This window comes from Apodemus sylvaticus, chromosome 9 (assembly GCF_947179515.1).
Source record: "Apodemus sylvaticus chromosome 9, mApoSyl1.1, whole genome shotgun sequence".
NCBI classification, from domain to species: domain Eukaryota; kingdom Metazoa; phylum Chordata; class Mammalia; order Rodentia; family Muridae; genus Apodemus; species Apodemus sylvaticus.
Window position 1 is genome coordinate 59,291,600 of NC_067480.1, and position 19,212 is coordinate 59,310,811.

The window sequence follows — 19,212 nt, forward strand, 5'->3', positions numbered from 1 at the left end:
GTATTATGGGACTTTCGGGGAGTGGGGATCCAGGAAAGGGAAAATCACTTGAAATGTAAATAAAGAATATATCGAATTAAAAAAAAAAGAAAATCTTATCGCTCCACTACTAATAATGATCTGAAGACACATAAGTGAAAAAGCAGTGGAAGAAATTCAGCAGCATTATAACACAATAAACCGAAGATCTCTGCTCACCCCATCCCTTATTTATTTATTTATTTATTTATAATTCTTTCCAAACAAGGAAAACCAAATAAATCAAATAAATTTTCGTAGTAAATTACCTTCAAAAAATAAATAAATAAAACTGAGGACCTTTCTAATACAAGCAGCCTAGAAAGAGACTGCACTGCAGTCCGCCAGCCGGTGGCCAGGCGGTCCGTGTCACTGATGCATCCAGCCGGTGGCCAGGCGGTCTGTGAGGCTGATGCATCCAGCCGGTGGCCAGGCGTTCCATGTCGCTGATACATCCAGCCGGTGGCCAGGCGTTCCGTGTCGCTGATGCATCCAGCCGGTGGCCAGGCGTTCCGTGTCGCTGATGCATCTAGCCGGTGGCCAGGCGTTCCGTGTCGCTGATGCATGCTTTGATATTTACCTGCAGCTGGCAGCACACATTGGTCAGGGAAGCTTCCTACCCTGCCAGGTAGAGCATTGCAACTCTGGGGAGACTGGTATCTGGGGAACAGGACAAAGAAGGAACCACAGAGATCCTTTCTACTTGAAATACTGATGAGTCTGAGTTGGATATCCCCCCTCAAACTCTTCTAAGTATAAGATAAGGGGGCTGAAGAGATGGCTCAGCGGTTAAGAGCACTGACCACCCTTGAGGTCCTGAGTTCAAGTCCCAGCAATCACATGGTGGCTCACCACCATATAATGGGATCTGATGCCCTCTTCTCATATGTCTAAAGACAGTGACAGTGTATTCACACACATAAAATAAATACATAATCTTAAAAAATAAAGAGGCAAGGGTACAAGCTGTATATTTTTATTTTTGAAAATTTCCACCTTTTCCTCCATCCAACCTTTCCCATGCACTCTTTCAAATTTAGTCTCCACTTCTTTAATTGTTCTCTCTCTCTCTCTCTCTCTCTCTCTCTCTCTCTCTCACACACACACACACACACACACACACACACACACACACACACGAGGATGTGTGTGTGTGTGTGTGTGTGTGTGTATTCCTAAATACAAAACTACAGACTGTATATGTTACATGTATGTATTTTTCAGGGTTGGCTCTAAGGTTTGGTTCTAAGTAAACAGTTGGTGTATTCTGGGGACAACCATTTCTCTTGTTCTCAGCCTTCCTTAATTGTTTGTAGTTTTTTGTCTAACATTGAGGTTCCATGAGCTTTAGCCCACCCACATTAGCATGTCCACTAGTGTCATCGTCCTTCAGGTACTGTGGAGGCAGCCATGCTGTTGAGACTTCATATGTGTAGCTCCTGATATTTCCAGAAGATGACCTCTGTCAGCACACTTCCTAATCTTCTGGCTCCTGCTATCTTTCCGCCCCTTCTGAAATGATTCCTGAGGCTTAGGTGGGAGAGTTGGGCTGCAGATCAGTTGGGGCTGGATAACACACGGTCACTTCCTCTCTGCATTTCAATCAGTTGTCGTTTTCTGTGATATAGCTCTCCTGCAAGAAAATGTTTCTTTGATGAAGGGTGAGATCTATACTTACCTGTGGGTATAAGGATAGATAGTTAGAATTAGGAATTATTTTGGTTAATAAAGTGGGTTCTTCTCCTTTATCCAAGGCTAGCTTTGGGTAGTTGGCTAGGGTTCCAAGACCAGATGTGATTTTTTTCTTGTCAAGTGTCCCTTACTTCCAATTAGAAAGCTACTGGTTACTGCCAAGCTGTGCCCATCATTCTGACAACCTTTGGGCTATTGTGTGGTGCTAATCATCAGTTTAGTTCATAGGGATCATAGCTAGGTAGGACGCTTGGTTGCTTCTCTTCCTTGGATTCTTTCATGCTGCTTTCTGGTATCACAAAAGCTAGTCTTCAGGAGGGAGGCTTTCGGGTCAGACCCATCTAGGCTGCCCAGGTTTTGTATCTGAAGTTCATGGTGTTTTCAGCCTCTGGGAGGCAACTGAGTATAACAGAAACAGCCTGTACTGTTTTGGCAGTCTGTTGGACAATCCTGACCAAGAACTCAAAATGGGGTTTCTCATGCCTTTTTCTGTGTTTTTTTGTTTGTTTATTGTTGTTTGTTTGGGTTTTTTATTGTTGTTATTGTTAAATAGTCTATGGCTCTTCAGTTGGAGCATTGTCAGCCCAGAAGGGAATACACACAGACACAGACAGACAGACAGACAGACAGACACACACACACACACACACACACACACACACAGAGAGAGAGAGAGAGAGACAGAGAGACAGAGAGAGAGAGAGAGAGAGAGAGAGAGAGAGAGAGAGAGAGCCATCTATACCACTCCTCTCAGCCTATGCCCAAAGGACTGGACCTCCTACTCCACAGACACCTGCTCCACAGGTGTGTTCATTGCTGCTGTATTCACCAAAGCTAGGAAATAGAAATAAACTGAAGGTCCTTTAGCAGATGAATAGTTAATGAAAATGTGGAGCTTATACACTCTGGGATAATATTCAGCTATAAAGAAAAATGAAATTTTCAGGTAAATGGATGGACCTAGAATAGATCATATTGAAGAGGTAGTCCTGACCCAGAGAGCTCCAAATCAGATGTGAGTACATAACCTGAGTAACTATGGAAACCAGGAAAGCAGCATGAAGTGATAGGAGGAGGAGTGATAGGGACGATAGTAGTGATAAAGTGATGTGATGGGGGAAATGGTGCCTTAGCTAGGGAGGGAGAAGGAGATTAATACAGAAAAAAGGAGAGGGTAAAATAATGTCTGGAGAGTTATAAGGAATCACTTTATTATCTATCTACTTAAATTACACATAATGCATGTTAAGTCTGGGTACTAGCTATATTGATTATTGTAGTCATTTATGCATTAAAAGTAAGGTCAGAAGTGCAGGCCTGGTGCCTCTTTTGTGAAGCAGCAGCAGAGGAGACTCCGGCGCTCACCATGGCCAATGAGAAACCCAAGGAAGGAGTCAAGACTGAGAACAACGATCATATTAATTTGAAGGTGGCGGGACAGGATGGTTCTGTGGTGCAGTTTAAGATTAAGAGGCAAACACCACTTAGTAAACTAATGAAAGCCTATTGTGAACGGCAGGGTTTGTCCATGAGGCAGATCAGATTCCACACCAGCATAGCTGGAAATGGAGGATGAGGATACAATGATTGATGTGTTCCAGCAGCAGGCTGGAGGTGTCTACTAAAAAGGGAGCCTGCGACTTCCCTCCAGAATTTTGTTATAGACCAAGAATACATTCTCAGTTAGAAAGGCACAATTTGGTCCTGCCGCATCCTGACTGCTACAGTATAGTTTTCTCTCTTCTCTCACTTCCCTGTCCCCATGTCTTTATTGTCCATAAAGTAACTGGTGTATGTGCACAAGCGCTTTGCTCTTTTTTTCTTTTCCTTTCTTTTTACACTAAATGGCCAATGTTCTGTTCTGGTTGGCATCAGATGGAGATGGTCTGGGGGAAAGTCCTGGGTCTGTGAAAATACCCCCTTCTCATTAGTGGCATGCTCCTCCGGATCTTATCTTTATATTCCAGTAAGTTATTTTGCTCTCATTGTTTTAACAAAAGAACCCAAGAACACAAAATCCTTGCATACCTTGTTCAATTAGAGAATTTTAATGTTTCTCATTTATCGTTGTAAAGCCAAGGACAATTTTATAACTTTTTTGTATGTAGCTGTTACATGTAGGGCAATCAGGGATAAATCACTCTTGAACAAAATGATCCTAGATAGTTTTCCCTTCAAATCAAGTGTCATGTTGTTTAAATAAACTTCTTGTTTAAAAATAAAATAAAAAGTAAGGTCAAAAGATAACTTCTGAATTGATAACGGTTTGGAGATTTTCATTAAAGCTGTATATTGTTTGCAAAGGCTCTAGTCCTTTTTAATAATTTGAGGTGAGAAGTCTAAAGATTCCTCACTGCATTGATGTGGCTGCTCCCAGTTCATTCACTAGCTTCAGAGAAGGCCATAGCTGATGAATGGGAGTGGTGTACCAGAGATTCCAGATAGCAGACTCTGTGTGTGTGTGTGTGTGTGTGTGTGTGTGTGTGTGTGTGTGTGTGTGTGTGTACATAACTCATTCCTTGGAATTCTCCCATGGAAAAGCAAAGGAAGGAAACTGAGGGGAGGATGGGGCGATTACATCCTGTACCCTTCCCAGGGAGTGGCCACATCTGCCTCAGCAGAAGGGACATAATGTGATGTGGTTTTTCGCTTAGGATGCCTGGGCAGTAACAAGACTTGTGTGGCCAGAGCACTCAGTGTTGTTCCCAGCTGGATAGGACTGGTCTGTATAGATCACCTCTAGTTCTACCTAGTATTTCATTTCTCGACCATCGAGGACCAGGGAGAGGCAGAACATCAGCGAAGTGGACTTGGCGGGCTCCCCGGGACACCTGCGGACTCCAGGCCTGCTGTGGCCTCGGTTCTGGCTGCTGCCGTGAGAAAGCTGCCAAGTGGCTAGCCCAGGTGCATGCTTTGAAGCAGAATGTGACATATCCCTTCTTGCTCCTTCCTGTGCTGGGATCAGTCTGATGGATTCTTCCCAGCAAAGACGCAGAGGAACTCTTGGGGATTCTTGAAGGTAAGGTACAGGAAAAGCATATACTCCTACCTGATTGCCTAGTCCAAGTGCTGGTTTGTGTTCTCTCTGCCTTTCTCTGAGAAAGTTCAGTGTGGTCCTCTCGTTGCTTTGCGGTGGTGACTGGTGAGCTGTGTGCTGTATTTGTCACACTTGACAGCGTGATGCAGGAGACCAGTGCAGGGATTAAGACAGGAAACTTCTGTAGGAAACAGGAAGTCCCCTTGTTGAATATCTGGAGGCCCCTGGTTTGAGAGGATTGGTTCACTGTGTGTTAAGTACAGCTTCTTTCTTTTCAAAGTGCCGAGACTCTGAGTCTGAAGCAAGCTAGATTATCTGCTCCTGGAGAATGTTATTTATTTTTTTTATGAAGTTTGAAGCTCTTCTTTCAGGGATTGAGGTGCTAAAGCACATTGCTTTTCAAAGGAAATGATCCGAGGACAAGCTTGTGGAGATGTGTCCCAGAGACCATGGATGTAATGATAGTATTATAAAAACAAAAGAGGGTTATCCATGGACAACTCAAGGCGATAGGGACACAGAGACTCAGAAAGAGAGAGAGAGAGACAGGATTTTATGTACTCTAGCTGGCCTCGAAGTTCCTATAGTCAAGGATGATTTTGAACTTATTATCCTCCTGCCTCTACCTTCTGAGTGCTGGGCTTACAGATCCGTGGCACTGTGCCTAATTTATGAGGTTCTAGGGATCAATCCTTAGGCTTATATGCTAGGCAAGCACTCTTCAACTGACCTTTTCTCCTAACTCTGGAAAGTTGGTTTTTTTTTTTTTAAATTACTGTAAAGAAATGAGGATGTGTCATCAAAATCCATTATTGTCATCCCTGGTGGTGTTTTATACACATGCTGCTGAAAATTTGATCTGGGTTCCCTGTTTGGAGAGAAGAGGGCACCTCCATGTGGTTCTAATAGAACTCAACTAAGCTGCATTAAGCATTGAGTGCCTTCCTTCCCAGAACCAGGCAGGTCTACAGAGCTGTGTGCTTTGTGCTTCCGCTTCTACTTAATGTGCAGTATTCATACAACAAGCACATGTGTTGGATGTGCAGCCCTGTGTCAAGTGTTGGTTAAGAAAGTAGAGTTTGGGGCTGGGGAGAAGCTCAGTCAGTAAAGTGATTGACATGTAATATGAGGACCTGAGTTCAGATCCCAGAAACTGTGAGATGTTGGGAGCAGCAGCTCATGACTAACCACAGTGCGGGCACAGAGACAAGGGGATTCCTCAGCCATTCTAGCCAATTGGTGAGTGTGTGCTTCTGACTCCAGTGCTGGATCAGCACACTGGGACAATCCCTGCCTCTCACTAGGCAGCTAGCCTAGCCTGAGTGGTGAGCTCCAGCCCAATGACAGACCTTGCCTCAGTGATCCTCAGGATGACACCTGATATGGTCCTCTGGCTTCCAAACATATATCCAAACATACGAGAACACACACACACCACAAATCAAAATAAAAAACTAAATCGTGAAAATGTTGGGAAAGAGGTTGAAGAAATGTGCTTTTGCATATGCAAATCAGCTCCCTTTGAAAGAAGGTTGACGTGGATGGAAAGTTCTACAAATGTACATGTTTCACTCCCGTGCTTCCCTGGCTTGCACCGTCTACTCACATCCTCGCTGAAGCCCTTCTAAGCCAGGTGCCATTAGTACATTATACACTAAGGAAACAGAGCCTGTGCCAGTGGGGAAGTGAAGCTGAAACGTCTAGCTCCTGTAGTCAAACCGCTGCCTAGACAGTCAGCATCCAGAGGTGCGGTGCCCATCGCAGCTACAGGATAAGCTCTACACCTGAAGACAAGCACCCTTGTCTTAACACATGGAAGGCCCATGCAGACTCAGTGCCAGTGATGTAAATGGGTTGCATTGAGGTTTCTGCTACATGATGGAGAATGGGAACCTTCTGCTCTGACTGAACAAGTGGGAAGCTGGACTTGGAGGAATTGTTTGGATAAGGAGAGGAACTTAGGGTAGACAGAAAGAATGAAATTGCCTGGTGGTGGTTTGGTGTGGAGGTAAGAGGTGGGTGAGCTACCTTCCGGGGTTGCTGAACTAGAGTCAGAGTCTGCTCCATGGCCTTTTGCTATAGGGCGGATATTTATATGTGCCACGGCTCTGCACAGGAGGGGGATGTAAATGGAGGAGCACCATCTTCAGGTTTTGGCTGTGGGGCTAGTGTTTGCCTGTTCGTAAGCACCAGGGACTGTCCTCATTCCTTCCGTGGGCTGCTCTACACACAGCAGAGAGGTTTATATTTTAATACACATCACTTTATTTCCCTGCTTAAACTTCCGGTCAGTAACTTTCTAGCATGCTCGGTGTGGATGCTTGCTGTGGTATGGGCAGATAGTGACATGTAGTGGATAGGAACATGGTCTTGGAGCAAGGTTTTAGAGTTACTGTGTAAGTACTAGAGGTGCTCATCTCGACCATATTTCTAAACCTCTCTGATACCATTTCAGAGAGCTGTTGGTAGTTTTAATGAGCTAATAGAGTTTAAAATGCTAGGACAGGGCTTGGCACCAGACATTATGTAGTTACATAGCTGACTGTGGACACTCACCCCATCAGAACAAAATCTCCACTCCTTTCATCCCCTCTGAGTGTTTACCACGTGGAACTCTGCCCAGCCCGCGGTCGATACTTAAAGAATATTTGTTGGATTATGCTTTAACACCATTCTTTTCTCTATCCTGTCTATAATTATTATTTTCTTTTGGTGTTTTGAGACTTAAACTGTTTATCTTTAACCTATTACCATGTTTCCTCAAATTAAAGCCTGTAGAGAAAGATAGTTTTCTGTATTTTAAGTGTTTTTTATTAGTATACAAAATAATGGGTTGCGAGTTGGATACAGTCATGTGCATTACTTTGTCCATATCCATTCTCTGAATTATCTGCCCTTGACCTTTCCACCTCCTGCTGTGCTGTTCCTCCTTTTAAATGGTCTTCTTCCTTCTGCTTTTATGTTGTGAGTGCGTGTGAGTGTGTGTATGTACACACTCTAAGCAGTGTCAGCTATGTCTATATTTAACTGACCTATTGTGTTGGCTGGTTTTACGTCAGCTTGACACAAGCTATAGTCATCAGAAAGGAAGGAGCCTCAATTGAGCAAATGCCTCTATAAAATCCAGCTATAAGACACTTTCTTGGTCAGTGATTGATGTGGGAAGGCCTAGCCCATTGTGGATGTGACATCCTTGGGTTGGTGGTCCTGGGTTCCATAAGAAGGCAGGCTTAGTAAGCCATACAGAGCAAGACAGTAAGCAGCACCCCATCATGACCTCTATATCAATCTGGATCCTACCCTGATTGAATTCCTGTCCTGATTTCCTTCTGCTGAGCAGCAATATAGAAATGTAAGCCCATAAACGCTTTCCTCCACAACTTGTTGGCCATAATACTTTAGTTAATCTTATTTGTTATATATACTGATTAAGTCTAACGAGTGAGCACCTTCTTCATCACTGTGGTGGCTCAGGGTATTCAGCCTATCACGGAAGGGAAGGAATGGTGGTGGGAAGTCTCATGTCTGTAGCAGTGTGTGTGTGTGTGTGTGTGTGTGTGTGTGTTAGTTACTCGTTACATGATACTGACCAGGAAGTGAGGAGAGATTGGCTGGAAATGGATTGGGCTCTAACTCTCACGCCCTGGCTCCTGTAACTAACTTTCCAGCTTTGATTTCTGAAGGTTCCACACACTCCCCAAACAGCACCACCTACTGGAGCCAGCCATTCAGATATGTGAGCCTCTAGAGGACATTTCACATCCACACCCAAACATTAGATTCTGCACATAAGAGCAAATGTACATTTGCCTTTTGCTGTCACTCGTGTTACTCTCTATCTGCCCACCTCCCTGTGCCTTTAGGCTCTCGCCTCAGCCCTCTTCTTCTTCTTCTTCTTCTTCTTCTTCTTCTTCTTCTTCTTCTTCTTCTGCTTCTGCTTCTGCTTCTGCTTCTTCTTCTTCTTCTTCTTCTTCTTCTTCTTCTTCTTCTTCTTCTCTCTCTCTCTCTCTCTCTCTCTCTCTCTCTCTCTCTCTCTCTCTCTCTCACACACACACACACACACACAAACACACATATGAGAAAAACATATTTGTCCTTTTGAGTCTGGATTTACTTTTCTAGTTCTATTTCCTGAAATTTTCATGATTTCATTTTTCTTCATAGCTGAATAAGACTTTGTGATGTATTTTGTAAAAATGTACACTACATTTTAACCCATTCCTTCAGTGATGGGCACCTCAACTGATTCCATGTGCTGTACTAAGGATGAATACACAGCCATCTTATGCTGTACTTAGAAGCCTTCAATTATATACACAGCAGTCATATAGCTGGATCCTATAGTAGTTCGTTTTTAGTTGTTTAAGAAAATGTTATACTGACCATAGTAGGTGGACAAATTTTTATCACTACCTACTGTGGGTAAGGATTTCTTTTCCCTTCCCATCACAGCCTTACCAACCTTTTTTGTATTTAGTTTTCGTATTGATAGCCATTCTGAATGGGGTAAAATGGAATTCAGCATAGCTTGGATTTACATTTCCCAGAAGCTAAGGACATGGGTTTTTTCCCAAAAAAATGTATCAGGTACCTGTAATTTTTCTTACTTTTCATTGGATGAATTTATATATTTAATTTTGAGCCCTTTATATATTCTGGACAGTAATTCTGTCTAAATCCCCCATTCTATAGTTTTTCTCATCACTCTGCTGATTATCTCCTTGGCTGTACAGAATCTCTTTTATTTAGTGTGATCCCATTTGTCATTTCTTCTTATTATTTCCTCACCTGTTGGAGTTCTTTCCTGGAAGCCTTGGCTGGAATTTTGTCTTGTAGGAGATTCTGAGTTCCTGGTCTTCTGTTAAGGGTTTTGATCCATTTTAAATTGGCTGTTTTTCATAGAGAGAGATATGGTTCTGCTTACATTGTTTTGGATGTAGATATCCACTGTTTCAGCAGCTCAGTTTGTTGAGGGGGCTCTTTTCTTTTAATTAATTAATTTTTACACTCCACCCGTGCCCCGATCACCCTCTGACTGTTCCACATCCCATACCTCCTCCTTACCCCCCTGTCTGCATGAGGATATCTCCACCACCCCCACCACATCTGACCTCTAAACAATCTGGGGCCTCCAGTCTCTTGAGGGTTAGGTGCATCTTCTCTGATTAAACCCAGACCCTGCAGTCCCCTACTATATGTGTGTCCAGATCCTCATATCAGCTGCTGTATGCTGCCTGTTGGTGGTCCAATGTTTGAGAGATCTCAGGAGTCCAGGATAATTGAGACTGCTGTCCTCCTACAGGGTCGTCCTTCTCCTCATCTTCTTGCACAGCTTCTTAATTCAACCACAGGAGTAGCAGCTTCTGTCCACTGGTTGGGTTCAAGTATCTGCATCTGACTCTTGCAGCTGCTTGTTGGGTATTCCAGAGTGTGCTCATGCTTTTTGTGAGCACTCCATAGCTTCAGTAATAGTGTCAGGCCTTGGGGCCTCCCCTTGAGCTGGATCCCACTTTGAGCCTGTCGCTGGGCCCTCTTTTCCTTGGGCTCCTCTCCATTTCCATCCCTGAAGTCCTTTCAGACAGGAACAATTATGGGTCATAGTTTTGACTGTGGGATGGCAACCCCCTCCTTTACTTGATGTCCTGTCTTCCTGCTGGAGGTGGGATCTATAAGTTCTTTCTCCCTACTGTTGGGCATTTTGTCTAAGGTCCCTCCCTTTGAGTCCTGAGAGTTTCTCACTTCCCAGGTTTCTGGTGCATTCTGGAGGGTCCCCCCACCCCCAACCTCCTACCTTCCAAGGTTGCCTGTTTCTATTCTTTCTGCTGGCCCTCAAGGCTTCAGTCCTTTTCCCTCACTCAATACCAGATCAGGTCCCCCCCCCCCAACCCTCCTCCACTTTCCCTCCCAGATCCCTCCCTCCTTTTACCATATAGGTTTTAGATATTTTCCTCAGAAACCAAATAGCTGTAGCTGTTGCTGTATTGCTTCATTTCTGGGCCATCGACTCCTTGGTTTGCTTGTCCAATTTTGTGCTAGTAGCATACTGGTTTTGTTATTATAATTCTATCGGATAATTTGAAGTCAAGTATTGTGATATTTCCGACACTGCTGCTTCTTCTTAGGATTGCTTTAGCTGCTTGTGGTCTTTTGTGCCTCCCTATGAATGTTTGGATTGATATTTCTAGTTCTGGGAAGTATGATATTGGAATTTTTATTAAGAGTCCACTGAATCTGTAGGTTGCTAGGAAGAGATCATTTACTCCACTTTTTATGGTAGAAATTCTGTAGCAGCAGGAAATCTTGTTTTTCTCTCTTAGCCTTGGTACATAGATTAGGATTGAGGTATTTCATTATCATTATTATAGAATACTCTATAAGGGCCTGGTGTTAGCTCTTGTGCCAAAATGTCTACCAAATCACTAAATGCCAGCTACTTGTTTTTTTTTTTTTTCAGAAGAGTCTGGATTTGCATTTCTTATACAAAGAAAAATAATGGTTTCTGGAAAAAGCCTCACACAGTATTATAGGGAATATGATGTCTTGAGGATGGCTAGAAGTGTTACCTTCAGAGTTTACAAAAAACATTTGGTTATTTTGTTCTTGTTGTTTTTTTTTTTTAACCATGAAATTAGAAATAACCTATTGCAAATGACTTACTATACTTTCATAGTGTTATTACTTATACATTTTTATGATAATCAAATCACTTGCTGGTTTCCTGGTTGACATACACAAACCATCAGTCTCTTTTTCACTTGAAAAATTATCAAAGAGCTTGAGTTTTGCTAGGTCTAGTGCCACAGACCTATAACATCAGCTTCAGAGCTACAGCTCAGGGATAGCCTAGCCTAGCATGATGAGGCCTTTAGTCCTACCACTGATTTCTGCTAAAGACTCAACTCTCATAAGTCCTGCACAAGAAAGGATTCAGTTGGAAAAACCTGTAAATCTTCTGTTAGAAATATTCTGAAAGTCTTTGCCGGGAAGGAACTTATTGGACTAGGGTTGTTGTTTCATGGTAGAGTCCTTGGCTAGTTTGTCAAAGCTTTGGCTAGATGCCCAGCACTGCAAAACATAAACTAAATTACAATGATGATGACAACGACGATGACAACAATAGAAACAACAAAAACAACAGAACCATGCTGAAGATGTTTCAACAGCCTTTGCTCAAAACTTGTCACATGACCTCATGGTGTATTTATGTGTAAGCTGCAATGCTCAATATCAGCTCAACACCATGCTGGAGTTGAGATTAGCTGGAAACCATTGTTCTAAAGATTGAGAGTTTAGGATGATCTCATCTAATTGCCTAATAACGCTTGCCATAAGATTTGTAGTATTGTTCTTGTTTGTCTCTGCTCTTCACAAAGTCGTAGCCACTGTTAGGTGCTGTGCTTCTATAAATAACCCCTCAACCATATTCCCAAAAGCAACCTTAATAAAACCCACTGGCTCACACACAGAGAAAAGGCACCTTGTGGATTCCTTGTTGAGGATGCTGTTTCTCCTCTGTATATTTGAAATAGTATAATACTAACATTTAGAGAATACTAAGATATTTAGTCAAAAACTGAGTAATGTTTCTCAGGCACAATTTGAAGCATTTGGGATTCTTCAGTAAACAAGCCAGAGAGAAATTTTTGAGCTCTTGGAGTACATTCTATAGAAAAGATTGACAATATATTACATACTTAGCTACATTAGATAACATGTTAGAAGGTGACAGAATTATGGGAACCAAATTGAACATGGCAAGATGATTCAGGAATGCTGGAGGGGCAGCTGTCACTTTGAGTAAGGTAGTCAGTGTGCCTCACTGAGGGAGTAGTGTGTAAGCTGAGACTTGGAGAGGAGTAGACGTATATGGGGGTAAGGGGCTTTCTACACATACAAAACCACCAAAGTGAACGTCCCAAGGCAGTGTCATGGATAGTCCTTAGAGGACATCAGGAGGCCAGAGCTGTAAGTGGAGAAGCCACAGCTCACAGGGCATTTCAAGCCTGCATTTGAAACTTGGTATCTTGAGAAACTGAGCTGAACAGGACAGAAACTGCTTGTCTTAGAGTTTTACTGCCATGAACAGACACGATGACCAAGGCAACTCTTGGAAGGACAACATTTAACTGGGGCTGGCTTACAGATTCAAAGGTTTAATTCATTATCATCAAGGCAGGAAGCATGGCAGCATCTAGGCAGACCTGGTACAGGAAGAACTGAGAGTTCTATGTCTTCATCTGAAGGCTGCTAGGAAAAGACTGGCTTCCAGGCAGCTAGGATGAGGGTTTTAAAGCCCATACCCACAGTTACATACCTACTCCATCAAGGCCACACCTACTCCAACAAGGCCACACCTACTCCAACAAGGCCACATCTACTCCAACAAGGCCACACCTACTCCAATAAGGCCACACCTCCACATAGTACCACTTCCTAGGACAAGCATATTCAAACCACAACATTACTCAACACATCCATATTGCATCTGTGCTTGAAACTGACTCTTATGTAAGCCGTTGCCCGCCGTTTCCCATTAGCTCACATTCTCAGCTATGACTAAAATTCCTGGGATGTGTTTGCTGAAAAGAGTCCAAATGTATCTTTGCACTGATCTGTCAGTGATATCCTCCCTTGTCAAAGTAATCATTTGATGGACTAGTTTATGACGCACATTTTGTATAGGAAGTTGCTTGGCAGTTCTTGCCTCTGCCCTGAATGTCTGGAATTGTGTATATTCTGGCTGGCAGTGGTTAGGACTTGGCTCTGTTCCCCAGCATGGATCTACTGAAGCATTTCATTTCCTTCATGTGCTTCCCTCAATTATGTATAATATTCTGTACAGGAAATAGCAATGAACCATCTTCTCTAGACCAGGTAGCACGAGCAGTGAAGGGTGAGGGGCATGCATTCTCTTCCTTCCTTCCAGAATGCCCATTCTGAACAGCAAGCAGTGCTCTCCAGCAGTCAGTCTTGATGATGATGATGATGACGATGACAACGACGACGATCACAATAACGACTGAATTGATTTATTTTGGTTTTATATATATGGATGGGTGTTTTGCCTACATGTACATATGTGCAACATGTGCGTGCCTGATTCCTAAAAACACCAGAAGAGTTAGACCACCTGAAACTGGAGTTACAGACAGTTGTGAGTTGTGCTGGGAATCAAACCCAGGTCCTTAATCACTGAACTGTCTCTCCAGCCCTCTCTACAGTCCTTTTTAGTTCACAGATGTCTCCAAGCCCAGAGCTTGCAATCTTGTCATGAGCTCTTCTTTTCTGTTTTTCTCATAATTTATGTTTTATTCACATTACATCCCAATCGCAGCCCACCTCTCCTCCCAGTCCCACCCTTGCAAATCCCTTCCCTTGTCACCAACCCCCCCCCCTTTAATCCCACCTTGGGGACAGCTATTCACAGCAGGACTACGTGATTCCCCTCCCACTGAGGCCAAACCAGGCAGTTCATGTAGGGGAAGATGATCCAAAGGCAGGCAACAGAGAGACATCCCCCACTCCAATTGTTAGGGGACCCCCATGGAGACCAAGCTGCATTTCTGCTACAAAGATCGGGCACTGGGGTAGGACCAGCCCCTGTGTCATCTTTGGTTAGTGGTTAAGTCTCTGTGCATCCCGAAGGGTCCAGGTTAGTTGACTCTGTATCTTCTGGTTGTGTTCTTGACCCCTCTGGTTCTCTCAATCCTATCTCCTACACTTCTACAGTACTCCCCGGGCTCTGCCTGACGTTTGGCTGTGGGTCTCTGCATCCAGGGTTTCCATCCACTGCTGGAAGAAGTCTCTCAGGAGACTGTTATGCTAGGTTTCTGTCTGCAAACATAGCAGAGTATCATTAACAGTGCCAGAGGTTTTTGTCTCTCCCATGGGATAGGTCTCAAGTTGGGTCACTCATTGGTTGGCTGATACCTCAGTCTCTGCTCCATCCTTATCCCTGTACATCTTATAAGCAGAACAAATTTTGGGTTGAAAGTTTTGTGGGTGGGTTAATATCCAAAACTTCTTCCACTGGAAGTCTTTACTGGCTACACTTCAGTCTCTATACCTCTACTGATAGGTAGGGTCATCACCATAGACTTCCTGTAGCCTCCTCCATGCCAGATCTGCAGCTGGTCCCAGAGATGCCCCCCCACTGATTTTTATTCTCATTCCCAGCATTCTCCCTCCCCATCCTCACTCCCCACACCTGATCATCTTCCTCTCTTTCTCATTTCCTCTTCTGTCCAGTTCCCTCTCTCCATCCACCTCTGATGACTGTTTTGTGTCTCCTTCTGAGTGAGATTCACCCATCCTCCACTGGGCCCTCCTTATTACCCAGTTTCTTTGGATCTATATATTGTAGTATGGTTGTCCTGTACTTTAGGGCTAATGTCCACTTAGAAGTGAGTACATGTCTTTCTGGGCCTGCATTACTTCACTCAGGATGATATTCTCAAGTTCCATCCTGTAAATTTCATGGTCTTTGTTTTTAGTAGCCAAGAAGGATTCCATTGTGTAAATGAACTTCATCTGTTCTTCAGTTGAGGGACATCTGCATTATTTCTGGTTTCTGACTGTTACAAATAAAGCTGCTATAACACTTGTTGAGCAAATGTACTTGTGATATGGTGGGGCATCTTTTGGGTGTGTGCCCAGGAGTGGTATACCTGGATCATGAGGTAGAACTATGCCCAATTTTCTGAGAAATTGCCAAATTGATTTCCAAAGTGGTTGCACAAGTTTGCAGTCCCATCAGCAATGGTGTGTTTCCCTTGCTCCACATCCTCACCAGCATGTGCCATCATTTGAGTTTTTGATCTTAGCCACTCTGATTTGTGTAAGATGGAATCTCAGAGTTGTTTTGATTTGTATTTCCCTGATGACTAAGGACATTGAGCATTTTTATAAGTGTCTCTTGGCCATTCAAGATTCCTCTGTTGAGAATTCTCTGTTCAGATCTGCATCCCCAGTTTTCAATTGGGTTATTTGGTTTGTTGGTATCTTTTTTGTTTTGTTTTGTTTTGTTTTGTTTTGTTTTGTTTTGTTTTGTTTTGTTTTGTTGAGACAGGGTTTCTGTGTAGCCCTGGCTCTCCTGGAACTCACTCTGTAGCCCAGGCTGGCCTTGAACTCAGAACTCTGCCTGCCTCTGCCTCCCAAGTGCTGGGATTAAAGGCATGTGCCACCACTGCCTGGCTGTTGATGTCTTTCTTGAGTTCTTTATATATTTTAAATATTAGTCCTCTGTCAAATGTAGAATTCATGAAGATCTTTTCCTATTCTGTAGGTTTTCATATTTTCCAATTGACAGTGTTCTTAGCCTTGCAAAAGTTTTTCAGTTTCATGAGTTTTTCAGTTTCAAGTGTTGATCATAGAGCCATTAGTGTTCCTTTTAGGAAGTTGTCTCCTGTGCCAATACGTTTAAGGCTATTTCTCACTTTCTCTTCTACCAGATTTAGTATTATCTGGTGTTATGTTGATGTCTTTGATCCGTGTGGACTCAAGTTGTGTAGAGGGTAATAAATATGGATCTATTTGCATTCTTCTACATGCAAGCATCCATTTATTGAAGATGCTTTCATTTTTCCATTGTATGATTTTGGCTTCTTTGTCAAATATCAAGTGTCCATATGTATGTAGGTTTATTTCTGGTTCTCAATTCTATCCCACTGATCAAACCTCTCTGTTTTTATGCTAGTCCCATGCATGATTTATTACTTTTTCTTTCTTTCTTTCTTTCTTTCTTTCTTTCTTTCTTTCTTTCTTTCTTTCTTTCTCTCTCTCTCTCTCTCTCTCTCTCTCTCTCTCTCTCTCTCTCTCTCTCTCTCTCTCTCTCTCTCTCTTTCTTTCTTTCTTTCTTTCTTTCTTTCTCTTGGTTTCTCGAGACAGGGTTTCTCTGTGTAGCCCTGGCTGTCCTGGAACTCACTCTTTAGACCAGGCTGGTCTCAAACTCAGAAATCTGCCTGTCTCTGCCTCCCAAGTGCTGGGATTAAAGGCGTGTGCCACCACTGTCCGGCTCTTGATGAGTTGTTCTTAATTAGCCTTCTCCCTCCCTCCACTACCCCCATTTCTGTTACTGTTTTGTCTTATGATATACCATTATCCTTTCTTACCAGTTTATTTTTCTCAGAAGATTGTCCTGGCATCCAAAGTGTTCCCATGGGTAGCTCTAATGCTACCCTTGTAGTGTGACATTTTAGTTACCACACCTTATGCTCCCTGTGGGTTGTGCTTCCTGCCACCCACCCAGGGAGTCTTTGGATCCAGGAATCACACACACACACACACACACACACACACACACACACACACACTAGGTTATCTTTGATTATGCCATCTAGCTCAATGGCTAATTATGCCATCTACGTGGCTGGGCACTTCTTACCCTCTACCTGCTACCCTAGGCCCAGTTGGGGAAGTAGCCAGCTGCCTCTTAACCAGAATCTTACATGGTTGTTTGGCTTTATCTCGTGCAGCTCCTACGTTCATCTGTATCCCATCGCTACACAGCAATTTCTCCTTCTCCCTCCTGCATCCTAGCCCACACAACTCTAAGGATCTTGCCTCATATCCTTTTGCCCAGCCACTGGTCTCTGGCGTCTTTATTGATTGATCAAAAACAAATAGGGGACAAGGACTTAACTTTTGGACACACAGATCCGGATTGAATCAAAGCATTAGAACCAATCTCCAACAGCCCTTACTAGTATGTAAAATTTCAGTGGGACCACTGCTATGTCCAATCATGCCTGACAACATTCTTTTTTCTTTTTCTTTTTTCTTCCTATCCAGAGAGGGTTTTGATGTAACAAACTGAGCACTCAGGTCAACTGTGTTTTAAAAAATGCTAGTTTTCTTGAGGAAGTTTGATGGTGGTTTTTCAAAAGACCTAATAAAGTTGATGATCTATTTGGTAAATTTAGTGGTGAAAACCTCCCCTAACCCCTGCGATATGCTTCAGATCTGTGTTAGAGTCTTCAGTGTTGGGGTGAGAGTCTAGTAACCCTCTACGATATACTCTAAATTACCTCTGCTTACAGTCCTGCAGTCTCTGTTGGAAGTGTGTGCCTTGCCCAGAATTAGAACAACAATTTTCATTCAAATCTCAAATACCAGAGTGACTGTTCAGTTCCTGAATGTACCCACAACTGAGCCTGCTGCCTTGTGATCCACTGTGCAAGGTCGAGGTGCAGTTGTTTTCAATTTGTGTTCAAGAGGAAATTGAAAAGCATCTTATGTTTATTTATATTTTTTTTCAAAAATACAGAGAAGAGATAGAATTACTTTGAAGCAAAGGGAAAATTGTCGGCGTGGCTTTTCATTTGTCTGACACAGACTGTTACTGGCATCTTTCTATGTAAATTTCTTGTCTATTTTTGACTGCCCTCAGTTGGTTAGCATTATATTGGGGTCTTTGAAGAGGTTTTGCCTGTTTATTTTTACTTTATTTCTAGAATCTAGGGTGGGTAGAAATACTATATGGATATAGAAACATTTCAAAATCCAAAATACATTTTGATATGTTTAATATGCCTGGTAATATATCCTATGTGTCCTTTTAGTAAAGAGAATTTATTGTAGGCTTCTGTAAATCCAAAGCTTATGTATAGGAGAAATCAATCTTTTATAAATAATTTTATGCCTATTGCTCTTTTATTTTAGGTCTTCACTGTATTTTGAGAATGAAATGAGAAAACTGTTCTTTATAATTACATGTAGGTTGTTTAATTAATTCTCAGCTCCTTCATCTTTCTGTTTGTGCTGAAGCTTCTTTCCTAGAGAGGCAGTGTATGGTCTGAGACAAAAGCAGAAATTTTATTCATGGTAACAAAACAAATGGAAAGAGATGTGAAAGGGAACAGGGAAGGCGAAGAGCAAAGCACAATCCTGGAGGCTGGTGTGTTTCTGGGTTGAGTGAAAGGAAGACCCCTCTGTCAGGAGAGGCTTAAGGTTAAGGTGAGAGAAGCAATGCATTGTGGGGGATTGGATCAACAACCCTATTGTTGAAGGGAGTGGAACTTTGACTAAGAAGGCATGAGAATTGAGAGATATAGAAAGCAGATCTTAAAAGGGCAAGAGTGATGAGACTTAATGTCTTCCATCATTAGGGTATTATGACAACCATGGTCCCATACTGTAAGTTAGAGGGCGGCTAGACAGAGACTGTGGGGAGAGTCAGATAGATTTGGAATTACCTTTAAGAGAGATGGACATGAAAGCTGGCCAAATGTAAATGGAACAACCTGTAATGTGTTTTAAAGATGGGTATTTTTACTTGATCATAGAGGGAAATGGATTTTTAATTCCTCTATATTACACTTAGAGAGAATTTAGAATATTTTATATTTGGTTACTATCCTTTTTATTAATTTTTAAAAATTAATTATTTTATTTATTTACATCCCAAATGTAGTTTCCCTCCAAGATGTCTTTACCCCATGCCTCTGTCTCTGAGAGAGTGCACCCCA

General features: G+C 42.6%; 2 protein-coding genes across 2 annotated transcripts in view; both read left to right on the plus strand.

Moving 5' to 3' along the window:
• Window positions 1-19,212, plus strand: part of Hecw2 (HECT, C2 and WW domain containing E3 ubiquitin protein ligase 2) — a 243,026-nt gene that overhangs the window by 62,988 nt on the left and 160,826 nt on the right. The window lies entirely within an intron of this gene.
• LOC127692505 (small ubiquitin-related modifier 2-like) lies at window positions 3,071-3,335 on the plus strand. The gene is given in 2 exon segments (XM_052192902.1): window positions 3,071-3,255; window positions 3,257-3,335. Coding segments are annotated over 2 exon segments (258 nt in total). The 5' UTR covers window positions 3,071-3,076.